Source organism: Cuculus canorus, chromosome 2 (genome assembly GCF_017976375.1).
Source record: "Cuculus canorus isolate bCucCan1 chromosome 2, bCucCan1.pri, whole genome shotgun sequence".
NCBI classification, from domain to species: Eukaryota; Metazoa; Chordata; class Aves; order Cuculiformes; family Cuculidae; genus Cuculus; species Cuculus canorus.
The window spans coordinates 139965481-139978149 of record NC_071402.1 but is presented as its reverse complement, the minus strand read 5'-3'; the positions used below and the strand labels follow the sequence as shown (position 1 = coordinate 139978149).

The window sequence follows — 12669 nt, the reverse complement described above, 5'->3', positions numbered from 1 at the left end:
TATGATAGTACATTTGCAAATTTTGCAACTCTTTAAATATCTGAGCTGTAGGTATACCTTTTAAAAGTGCGTACGTGTGTCTTTAGAACTGTGTAAAATGCTGCATTCTTTGAGAGGAGGAACTGTATCATTGGTGTGAGGCTACCATAAACCAGCAGAAGGCTAAAATAACTACAGCCTAATAAGCTTAACTGCAAACAAACAGGCCTTTAGAGTTGAACAGTAGAGCATAGACTAGTGTGTTATTCATCAGTCTAATCCTTTTTGTTGTTTTTTTTTCTATGTTCTGTCAGCATCATTGGTCTCAGAGGCTCTCTGTTCACTCTCTCAACATTTACCAATGACACTTAAAAACACCGCAGCATACCAATGACCACAGAAAGCAAATGGAATCAGAGATGAAAGAATACATGTTTTGGTCATAACACAACAGTCAGCGGCTGTTAGTTGGATTTTCTTGATTGGACATTTCAGTCTGATCGCTTCTGACTGACACAAAGCAGAGGTTAATTCATGGTGTTTCCGTGCCTCATGTGCACCTGAAACACTTCATTAGCATTCCGTCATATCCCTGTAAATTCTGTGAGGTTGAAGGCAAAAGGAAACAAGAGGAATATGTTTCCTTCTCAAATAACCTATCTCAAGGTGTAAGAGTCATCAAAATTTCTAATTACAATGGACGTTAGTTTTAATTAGCAATTTTCTGTATTACAGTATAATATAAAACCGTATGTTAATATAGAAATCTCTTCAGTAACCACATTTTTTGCTTAGCAACAAATGTCTAATATCCATAGTCTTTTTTCTTGCTTTTCTTATCTTACCAGAGTGTTTACTAGTGTGCAGAGTAAAGCATTTGATTACCTATGATGATGTGTTAATACTTTAAGGAAGTACTAACGCAAATCTGTCCATATTTAACAGCCTTTTATAGAACCAGTACATACTAAGTTGTACCTTGTTCAGAAAAGACTGCAGAGGGAAACTTGCTTTCTGAACTTCAATTATCTGAATTCTTATTCTCTGAAAAATTCTTAACTAAACAAAAAAGGATTATAGAATAAATTGTCACAGACAATTGTCTGATCTAGTCCAGACTTTCAATAAGTCTTTAATTATTTGTAGCAATATAGATTTACCAATAAATATAAAAACAGCAATATGTTATTTTGATCTTCCTGTGTAGATAGAAAAGGTCAATTTCTGGTTTTAGGAAAGTATTTGGCTAAATTACTCTTAGAACACCTTTTTTAAATATCTGCTGGGTTAACGCTATGCATATTCCTGAAACTTATTCATAGCAAATCACTCTAGAGAAAACGTTTTCTCTAGAGGAGATTGTGTGCACTTTTGAGACATATGTAGGGTAAACCAAGTGAAGAAGTCTTCTTTCTTCTAGCTTGTGAATGAGATATCTGGATACAGCACATGAGTATCTTAAGGGCTATGTCTAAATGTCACATGGACAAATCTATCCCAACACTGAAAATGGATTTTAGAAGATTCGCTTTTGGAAATAAGGCACTTCTCAAATGAAGATGGTGGCCGGAATGAACTTAGTGGGAAGACAAGGCAATTTCAAAAAAGCTCTTCTACAATGGTCAATAAAGTAGCAGCCTGTGCTGAGAATATTGGGAGGACAGAGATCTTTGGCTTTCCTTTTAGTAGTACAAGGCAGCGAGTACAAGGTAGTACTCCACTGAATGGAGGAGGGTTAGCCTTATGTCCTCTGATTGTCCCATTCGCAGCTTTATAGTTTGTTTTTGATTTCCAAATTTGCACCCTTCCAGTTAGGCACTAGGAGGCTGCAATATTTTTCATTGTTTTTATGGGTTGCCTCGTGCCCCTGCACCTCACAAATCCTAAGACAGTTCAGTCCTGATGAAATGTGTATAGCTACTATGGAACAGTATAGGGGGGAAATATGCTGTACTGGAAAGGATGCTTATTTGGGAAGTACCCTATTTCTTCTCTTCCTTTCTGGCCACTAGAGACAGTTTTTCTTCTATATCTCCTTTATTTTTTTTTTTAAGAAAGAGAAAAATCATACCTTTAGAGTCAATGTATCTTGCTATGGATGCTCCAAACAAAGGTTTCTGCTTATAAGACTATCTTAATATCCCTTGCAAAATAATTCCCAGGTCATGATCAGATCTCTCACCTATTCACAAGCTATTCATTAAGTGGGCTTAACTATTTTGGAGAACATCTAGTATTTTCCTTGTATTCTAAAATGCCTTTCAATGTAGATGTCAATGTTCCTTTTATTTTTCTTTGTTACAGTCAGTGGCACAGGAAGAAGACAATTTGTACATATGATATATTAGAAATATTTTTGGATATTTGTTATATTAGTGCAGGGAAGTGAAATGCAGTACAAAATAGAAGTGCTTTCAAGTAGTTAAATTCAGCTTTCTTTTTTCCAATGTTTTAAGAATATTTTCCTGTAGGGTTATAATTTTCTTTACTTATTTTGAAGTTCTTAGACTTTCAACTTTAAAACAATTCTTGATTGCTGAAAAAAAAAATTCCTGATCTTAAGTATATTACTTAAAACATTGAATTTTTCCTAATTTTTCCAATTCTAAGTTCTGTAAACTGTTGTCTGAAAAGCAGACACAAAATCAAGACAGATGTGTTAAACATATGGTTATCAAGGGAGCTATTTGCACAACAGTAATTATCATGTGAGCTTAGAATTCTAATTCTACATCAGTTTTTGTTTTGAATAATTAGTTCTGAGGACTGTTTCGGGTATGATTTATTGTATCAATTAAGTGCCTAGAAAGTTTTCAAATAATAGTTGTACACAAATATCATTAATTTTGTCGAAGAATTTGCTACATTACTAACCAGTTTCTCTAAAATGGAAATAAATATATGGAGTTACCCATTTGCTGGTGTCTATTCATTTACACAAGATGTAATTTTGTCGTGCTCTTTCCCCATTCCCTTCGTTTATTGGCCCATAAAGGAGAGTAGGAGTACATTTTTTTAAGCTTACAGAAATGGATAATTTTATAGCATTTAAAAACCTAACTGCAATAAAGAATTTCCATGTTTTAAGTGTAGAAACATGTCATATGAACCCTACGTTCATGTATGCAAAACGGTTTATTCTGTGCACAACGATGGTGTCACCTAGTTCTTTGCAAAATACATGCCAGTCTTTCTCCAGCTCAAGCCAAGGACTGTCAGGCTGCCTTAGCAGACTCACATAATGCCTTCTATTCCTGCAGCCTTGGACTTATATGTACACGTATAAGCTGTTCTGAAGTCATTACTTTCACCTAATTAATGTAATTACAGTTTCAAAGATCTCCACTTTACAATTCATCAGCTTATACGTGGCTAGCCTAAAACATATTCTCTGAGAAGCACAGTTTGACTTTCCAACTATTCACATGTATCCTGCTGAAAAAATTCAGTGTAAACTGCACTGTCACCTGCTCTTGCATCAGGATGAATTCAATAATTTCTATAAGTAATCCAGCATGTTTTATTGCAAGAAGCAGATGCACAGGATTACAACTTTTCTCATCTGACTCCATGTAAATTCGGGGAAAATGGATGAGAAAATAAAATAAAAAATTGCAGGGTTTTAATTAAACAAAAACACTGCTCTGCAACTCCTGCTGTAACTTGGAAGCATCATGTTCCCATTCTCCTCTATAGGCTGATAAACAAAGAGAATGGGGACACAGTAAAACCAAATTACATCTCATGTGAAATATCACAACAGCAATACATCTCAGCATTGCCTGAAAACTGCAATTTCTATGGATCATTTACTTTCTCTTTTCATCAGTCCTTTTCAGTACACTGTTTAGTTACATCACATCCTGAAAAAATGTTGAAAAATAGTAATACAATTTCATATATCACTGTGTCAATGCAAATCTGTAGTGAAAATATTTACTAAATACAAATATAGTGGTGGTATTGGCTAATATACAACAGTTAAATAGCAGTCAATGCAAGATTTGACAGCCAATTTATCATAAATAGTTACTCTTTTTTAAGGAATACACTTCCTTTATATATCTCCATATAATATAGAAACCTTGAAACAATTAGTAATGCCGTAATTCTTTGTTGCTGTTGTTGAATAAGGAGGGTTTGTTTTCTTTTAAATAAACAATTGCTTTAATGAAGTACACTGTGAAACGAATATATTGAACTGATTCTTTTATAGTGATACAAATACTCTTGCCTAAGTAAATGCAATATAACTTTAATTTTAAATTAGCAGTAATATACCAAAGACTCTTTTGGAATGGTTTTATTCAAAGTCCATTTTTGCACTCTGCAGAGTATTGTCACAGAAAGTAAACATTCCTCTCACCAGAACTAGGCAAGTATTTATCTGTTCAGAGGAATGATGCTGTATACAAATTTCCATATTAGATTAATTGAATTTGTGTAACATCGTAAGTTGTTTGTATTGAAAAACAAATGGAAAAACCTATCCAAATACATTTGGATAAACTCAAACGTGCATGGAAAAAAGCTGATTTTTATTCCTTGAGACAAATCAAAGGAATATCTTTGTGAGTAGTTACCAATTATGATAAACAATCTACCTAGAATCCAAAATTAATACAGAAATCTTGATGGAGAGAACAGGAATATTTTTCATTTTACTATGAAGTGATACTATTTATCAGAAAAAATGGTGAAATATCAACTAAACTGAATTTATCTCTAACTACAGAAATTTTGAACTGTATTATCATTATTAAATGACAGCAGAATTAACGAGACCCATTGCTGGGATAACTTGTAATGCCCACACTTGAGCAAAACTGCCTGGAGATCTTGTAAGGTAGAAAAATAAAGACTATCTGAGAAGGTATTTGCCTCAAACTGATCAAGATTATGACAACCATCAACTAAATTAAACAGTAGTCAGTGAATTGCAAAGACAGCTTTTGAAAAAAAAGGAGCAGTCAGCTTGAAAAGGAGTATAAAAGTAGGATGAAAATTTGTACTGGTGTTGAGAGATTATGGAGTGGAAACAGCAGCAGCCAAACCTGCTTTTTATATGCCAGAAGTCATCTTGCTGGTGCCACAACCACTGCATAGACCAGACAGATCATCGACCCCACTGAATATTTCAAACAGCCTGCATCCCCCTGGTGGGCTGACAGTTTGGGGTACTCCAAGGAGGGCTGATTTCTCATGACTTATGCATTAACAGATTCATTTGTTGCACCCATTCTATGATCCTGCTTATCTACTTGACTGATTGTGAACTGTTGTTGACTATATGGTTAACTACATACCATTTGTAAATTGCTAAATGGCTTCAGTACTGTGAGCTGAGCAGATTTACCCCCAATAATCCATACATGGCTAAACTCACACAGTCCAAGAAAGAATCAAGTACCTGAAAAATTGTACTCACATAGTATGATCAATTAATGGGCAGTGTTTTTCTTGCCCAGGGTAGAGATCCGCCCCTCTTCCAAGTTTCCACTTGAATATGTTTGTGGTATGGATAGAATCATTTCCTGACATCTGTTCCAAGGCTGGTTGGTGCCATCCACAATGGGTTTTGTCTTCAAAGTCACAGACTTCCATAACTTTAGAGATGAACAGTGGATATTTTAGGTTTATATAAAAATTGGAAACCATTAATTGATGCTATGATAAAGTAAACAGCATGTCAATAAAAAAGATTCAATTTATAGTATCCCTGAATACTTAAACAGCACTAATGTGCATAGTTTTTCCTCTATAGATAAAATATAAGTTATATTTTCTATGTTCTTTTCTATTAGGCACATTCTAATTTTGGGAATATACCAATTCATTTGCACCTCAGTATCTACCTTCATATCTGATCTGATCAACATTTAGGCCATTTTAATAAGCTGTCCTGTGATATACACTGAAATGCATGTAAAATTCATCAGCTATGAATCTGCCAGCTGCTGCATGGTTTTTTCTTCAGTCCTGTAGACTGATGACGTTAGCAACTCATTGCACATTGCATACAAAATCCATGATGAAAACTCTAAAAAGAAATCAATATTTCAAGCAGTCCCCACAGTACCTGAAGGGCAGATAATACACAGCTATTTGGTATTGGTGTCAAATACTGAATTACTATCTTACTAAATAAGTATCCAGTTGCCTGTGCTTCATTTTTTGATACCTGACCAACTGGACAAGAAAAGTGAGCTCTCCACTATCCCTCCTTTACAATGCATCCCTCTATAAAAATATTTAAGTGAAAGAAACCCATTTCTTTTCCATTTCTGCCATGAATATTTATTCTCTAATACATCTTCCTGATTATATTGCAGAAATTTTGCTAGGTGATCTTGTCACTTTCTGGAACTTTAAAACATGTTATTATACTCGTTTGAGTGACCACTGCGAGAATTGTGCAGGAAAATGAGAGTTTATTTTAACCCATGAAGCTCAAATGCTGATATAGCTGAGGTAACCTCTACATCAAGAAATCATCGTGCATTAGAAGAATGTGCCTGATGCTTTCTTCTTTGGAGACTAAAAAAGGTAGACTAAGGAGGGAGTATTAATTGTATATCTCCACTAAGGAAGGAAATCACAGTTACTGTGATCTCATGCATTACCCATGTATAGACTTGTGGTGTTTCTTGAGAATGATGAGTGGCATAGTAGTAAGTGTTTATTCCCCTTTTTTAACATGTTTTATAAACGTTATATTTCAAATGCTTCTGATAGAGAAAACTTCTTGCTGAGAACATATTTCTGCCCTCAGTCAGGACATAACTAACTCCTATTCCAGCGTTGTCATTCGAGTGATAAATTGACATCATTGCTGTAGTGATGCGAGGCTTCAGACAGAGTGAATATGTAAAGGTATATTCTCCACAGTATTTATCTCTCTCAGAAGGAAAGGATGTTTTGCAAGGTAATCTACATTTCTGAGGGGAATAAAAAAAGTTCTGTCCAATGGGCTCTGCATTTGTTTTTCAGTGCAGAATTTCAATGTTTGGTGTTTTTTTCACATTATAGGAAGTTACCCAGTGATATTTATATATCAGATTTATTTCTTTGAGATTTATTGCCACATAAGGAATAGTCAGAGGGAGTCTTATGTTACTTTTCCTCATTGAGTTCTCAGCCCTAAGAGAGGTGATTGACTTCCCTACAAAACATCTAATGAGTGCAGAGTTTTGAACCTCAGTGAGAACAGTTTAGCTTGCAAAGGCTGATGAGGTCACTGCCTCCAGATGTCTGCAACCCTTATTAGTCATCTTCCACAGTATTTTCAAGAACTGTGCATTAAGGCAAAACAAAGTCATTGCCAAGTTTCTTCTAAAATGCTATAGTGCAAACTGCTGCAACTCAGAAGCAATCAACAAATGTTGGACATATGGATAACAATGTGGTGACGCTGTCCATTGTCACAGTTCCAGCATTCCCATCTGCCCATCAGAGTTTTAGGAATTTACAGGTTGGAACACACTTCTTTGTGCAGCAGTCTCGATTTCACATTCGTTGCTGCTAATGAAAATATTTTGTATAAAAAAAAACAAAACTAAGCCCTTATTCAATGAAGTATCCCAGAGACCCAAATCTCCCAGATCATGTGCACCTCAAACAAAACTGAAAAGGTATTCACTCTTCTAATCTGGACTAGTGAATAATTGAAAAAACGAAATATGTCATATGTCATTTAATATAAGAAAATACATTCATTTCAAAAAATCATAGTGTATAGCTACCAGTCACTGAGGAACTGAGAATTCACCCCCACCCATTTCAGTAGCTAGTTGAATTGGAATGTCAGGTCTGAATCAGCCCATTAGAAGGCAGAAAGTATAAAATACCTCATATTCCCACATTAAGAGCAAAATATTATTATTATGGGGAAAATCACATTAAAAATAGCATGTAGGTATTAACACTGAGTTGCAAAGGTGAATATAGAGCAGTTAAAGCAATGTGTTTAAGACGTGCAAGCTAATAAGGTAGCAAAGTATAATATTTAGTACACTCACCACAAGATGATTCATCAGATTTATCAGAGCAGTCAGGTCTAAAATCACACTTCTGGATTATGTGGATGCAATGCCCTGAGGCTCTGCAGACAAACTCCTCCTCTGTGCAGTTGTTCATGGGGAGTGTGGCAGGAACTGAAGTTGCTGAAGCAGTCGTAGAAATTGTTGGCAAGTTTCCTTTGAAAAACAAACCAACAAAATGTTGAGAAATGGGACCAAAGCATTCTAGCTTTGTAATGATCTACTCTCTTGCCACTCCCACTTTTGTCAAAGGTATAGCTTTATTGGAAACATTCCTGAGTAGACAAGTTGAATAACTTAAATGCTGCCCAGCAGGAACTGAACTGAACATTTCATCAGTGGAAAGCACTAGGCTGGTCATGCTAGCTGACCATCATTCATACAATCCTTGACTGTAGTAGGTATTTATTTGCACCTTCTGCCTGTCTTTCAAATTTGGATTAAACCAGTGAGTCATTTTATAAAAATATTGCCATGCAAACTGACAGAACAATCACAACAACTTAATTTCCCTGTGAACCAAGATTAACAGGTTATTCCAATGACAATGGATTTTTTTAACATGTTGGTTATTGCAAATGAGTGGAAATTACTATGTAACCTTCTTACCTTGAAAATTCATCATTGCAAAGACTATTATTTTCCTATTGGAAAAATTATTCTGAGGTCATCATCTTGTTCCACCACTTCTTTTTTGTTTCAATCAAACTCATTACCACTTGTTTCAAATCAATTGTCTTTGTCTTTCCTCCTGTTCTTTACTGTACACCTTTCTTTGGAATTACTCTCATTTCTTGAAAATCCTTGCTATTGTTTTTCCATAAAAAGTATTGTCACTATGTAACACCTTCTTTAAATTTAATTGTTAATGAAATTATTAGCTGTAGTGCACAATGCACCTGAGTTATACACCTAAGTTAATTAAAAAGTACATGTGAGGACATTTTATATAAAATGTGTCTGGGACAGCAAAGAATTTTTTTCCCTCCTGGGGAAAGACTGATAATAAATTCCTCATGACTGGGAGTAATTTCTATTTTGTTAGGTACAAAGCACGTCTATGATATCAAATTAATTATACTCCATTCAAGTGAATGATACTGCCATATTATTCTAAGACTCAAACAAAAGTCTGAGGGGAAGGGACCTACAACTCATAATAGTAGCAAGGACCTTACTGGTCAGAAATTTTTAAAGATAAATGCAACATTCAAGTACCTGCTTCTAATCAACCGGAACAGAAGCAGCAATTTTGAAGTACCATAACATTCACAACACCCAAAAAGAAAGGAAAATCTGCACTTTCTCTATTTTGAAATAATTCATTTTTTATAATTTAATACCATTTTCTTCAGGGCAAGCATCCTTCAATAGCCTTTGGTTAAGGTGTTCAAATGATGCATCAGAGCAACGTGCACAAGTTTCCACATTTGTAGATGTTCTCATTATGTATGAGAGAATTTACCACCAAGCTATGAAGCATATCACTCCCTGGTCAGTATTTGGTTATTTGAAGTGGAAGAAGAGCAACTGGGTAGCTACTGCCTAATTCTAGGGTGCAGGGACACGGAGCCTCACTTTGTTCCTGATACAACTTGTGTTAGGTATGGTGGAATATGCCATAGCTTCTGGCAATTCTGCAGACTATTCCCACAGTTGCTTTCAAAATGACTTTCTGAGATTTCCAACTTCCTTGTTTATTTTTTAATCCTTGTTTCGTACCTCGTTTGATAACATGTGAGTGTTTTCCAATTATTTTTTAAAGGTTTTCTTCTTCAAATATAAAGCATTGAACATTAACTGAATATTTAAACGATTATATCCAAAATGTTATAATAAATGTTGTACACTGTATAAACTTGTAAAATACGAGATAATTATCTACAGAAGTAACATGCCTTACAGCCTTCATATTCCGAGTCCTAATTATATCTACAAGAAATTTTTGGAGTGGCAGAATAAAATGCATCTGCACAAGGGTGTTTTCACAATAAGATACAAATATTCAGATGTTTTTCTAAATTGTTTGTTGTTCTACAGCCCTATTATGACTTTCAGCAACTGTCACACCATATATAACACAGTAATACCTGCTACAGCTAACACAAGTCCTCTCAAAATTCCTCCTGTGATGAAGTGACAGGTCTGGATTCTGGTATCTTGAAGTGCATGTATTTTGGGATATCGTATTTTACAATTCTATAGACATTTTGCTGCTCTAGGTAGCTTTGACTTCTGAGGACAGGCTGCTCTATCATCTATACTGTTTGTGTGAGGTAACATCAGAGCAATTGACAAAGTAAAAACATGGAGAATTATTGGAGTGAAGTGGAGGGCTGTATCTAACTGAGTTTGCTGAAAGGAAGGTCAGTTTGTTTACATACAGTTAAGTTTCTGTTTCCTTCCAGGAATCAAGATTAACTTAAAGTTTGGAAGCTGCGTACTTCTTACTGAGGGTCTCTTTTTGGACCTTACATGCACAGCAGAAATTATTTTGTACTGATGGCTGGATATGAGGGTCTGAGAAACAGAGGAACAAGTCTGGATTTCCTTGTCAAACTTGAGTCATACCTTGATCTGGTTTCTGCTTTTCCAGTACCAGTATATACAAATGACAGCAAAGAATCAGCTCACAGCTACAAGATATACACTTTAACTCTGCTCTTACCATTATAAAGAGTGCAGCCTAGAAAAGACATGTCATCAAGTCCAATGTCTCCAGTGAAACCATCTCCTACAGCACCTTTCACCAAGATCTAGGGAAACAAGAATTGCAGAAATATTTTTCAGTGTATACTTGACTTCCACTTCTCATTAAATATTTCATATCAATTTATAAAGGAGTCATTTACCATGTTTCACACTTAAAATAAGATTAGATTTGTTCTAGGGGATATGTTTTATTTAGTGACACATTTATGATAGAGACTAATTGTTATCAGGTTTCAATGGTAGTTGCATTAATCACAGTGAACCATAATAGAATGGTTGGCTTCACAATTGGGTCAATCCACTGAAACATCATTGTGATATAAAATGATGGCAAGACATTAACATAAGTGGCATATTATGATTAACTCCTTTGATATTTATTGTAATAGCATTAATCATGATTAATTATAATAACATTCATGTGAATAAATTATATACCCTTCTACAAATCCCGCTGTGATGGAAACAGTTAAGGGGGTTAGAGAAGTGCTATGGAATTTCTTAGAGAAAAATATTTGAGCATTTCATTAGAAATGCCGAAGCTGTATATGCTTACTTTCTTGTTACTGGCTACTGCTAAGGAATGGAAGATGCAAGTATTTGTGAAATACTTTCTGGATGACTGAATAAGCCTGTTTTCTAGTGAATGGTAAAAATCCAAGCAGGTGATTAGGGAAAGATTTAGTAAGACTTTTCTTAACAGGAGAATTCATCTACACATTAAGAACCATTGTTCACATGGTATGTACACGAGCTTTTCTAAGTCATACTTTAAATTTATTAACATGTAACAGGAGGAAAAAATAGGTGCAAAGAATGGTTTCAATATGGTTGACTAAGAGTAATATCAGTCTTAATGTGGCAACACTAACAATCTTTTTTTCTGCTATTCTGAAGTGTGTCGATAGCAGATTAGTTGACATCACCAGAGTAAATAAAAATTATTACACTTAATCTATAGCTTATGTCCATTAAACAAAATAAAAGAGTAGGCTAAAAGAAGGTGGATATACGCCCCTTACTATGGATATGCTGAAGAAGGTGGATATACACCCCTTACTATGGATATGCTGAAGATGGGTTATTTTAACATAAAATGTACCTAATGTGAATGACAACAGTAAATGACAGCGTTGCTTATTGCTGTTCTCATCACTGTATTGGATTCTTATTTTTGCCTTAAAATGGTAAAAAAATATTCTTTAAAATATTATCCCAAGCTTGCATTTCCTCTTTAGGCTAATATATGGGTAATGCTACAGTATTGGCACCAATAACATAAGACAGCTTAGAAACAGATTAAATCAAGACATCTATAATTTGGAAATACTGTGGAAGAAAACTTATTATTCAAAAATGACAAAATTCCTTTCAGTGTAGTTTTGACTAGTAAACACATTGCAGTTTAAATAAAATTTTTGCTTTGTTTGCAAAGCATGAACGATTACCTACTCAATTAATTACTCATAATTAAGCTAAAAATCAGACAAAGAGGCAGAGGCTTTCATAGCTCAGCTTACACAGTTATGAATAAGACAAACAGTAGCCCCTTCAAAAGTACACTATTTTTCCATGGGATGGCACTCTTTTCTGACGGGTGTTAGCCAGTAAGTCAACGGGCTAAACTCCCTGTAGCTCCCCATGCCCATTTCCCCAGCCACAACATTCACACAGTCATCCTTATGTATCATCTACCACCAGCCTTTCCCTGGAGGAGGCTGCACTCCTGCACCTTAAAAAGGAATACTTTTATTAAGGACATAAAAGTATCTAGAGACGGAAGTGGCAGGACACAGCTCTGCAAAGTAAGTTACTTCAGAATACCTCGTCGTCACTATGATGAAGACTATGATTGCATTACATAAAATGTCCCCACACAAATTTCTTTCTCTTTAATTTATTTATGTATTTACTTGGGTAGTCTGACGCTTTGGCACAT

At 35.0% G+C, this 12669-nt stretch overlaps 1 protein-coding gene across 1 annotated transcript in view; it reads right to left on the bottom strand.

Annotated features, from left to right (window-relative positions):
• The window catches only part of MALRD1 (MAM and LDL receptor class A domain containing 1), a 244603-nt gene that overhangs the window by 163690 nt on the left and 68244 nt on the right, over positions 1 to 12669 (bottom strand). Inside the window, exons 18-20 of the mRNA XM_054060854.1 lie at positions 10687 to 10774; positions 7998 to 8174; positions 5408 to 5585 (exon numbers count right to left, since the gene is read on the bottom strand). Of these exons, the coding sequence (XP_053916829.1) occupies positions 5408 to 5585; positions 7998 to 8174; positions 10687 to 10774 (443 nt within the window). The remainder of the gene's footprint in view (positions 1 to 5407; positions 5586 to 7997; positions 8175 to 10686; positions 10775 to 12669) is intronic.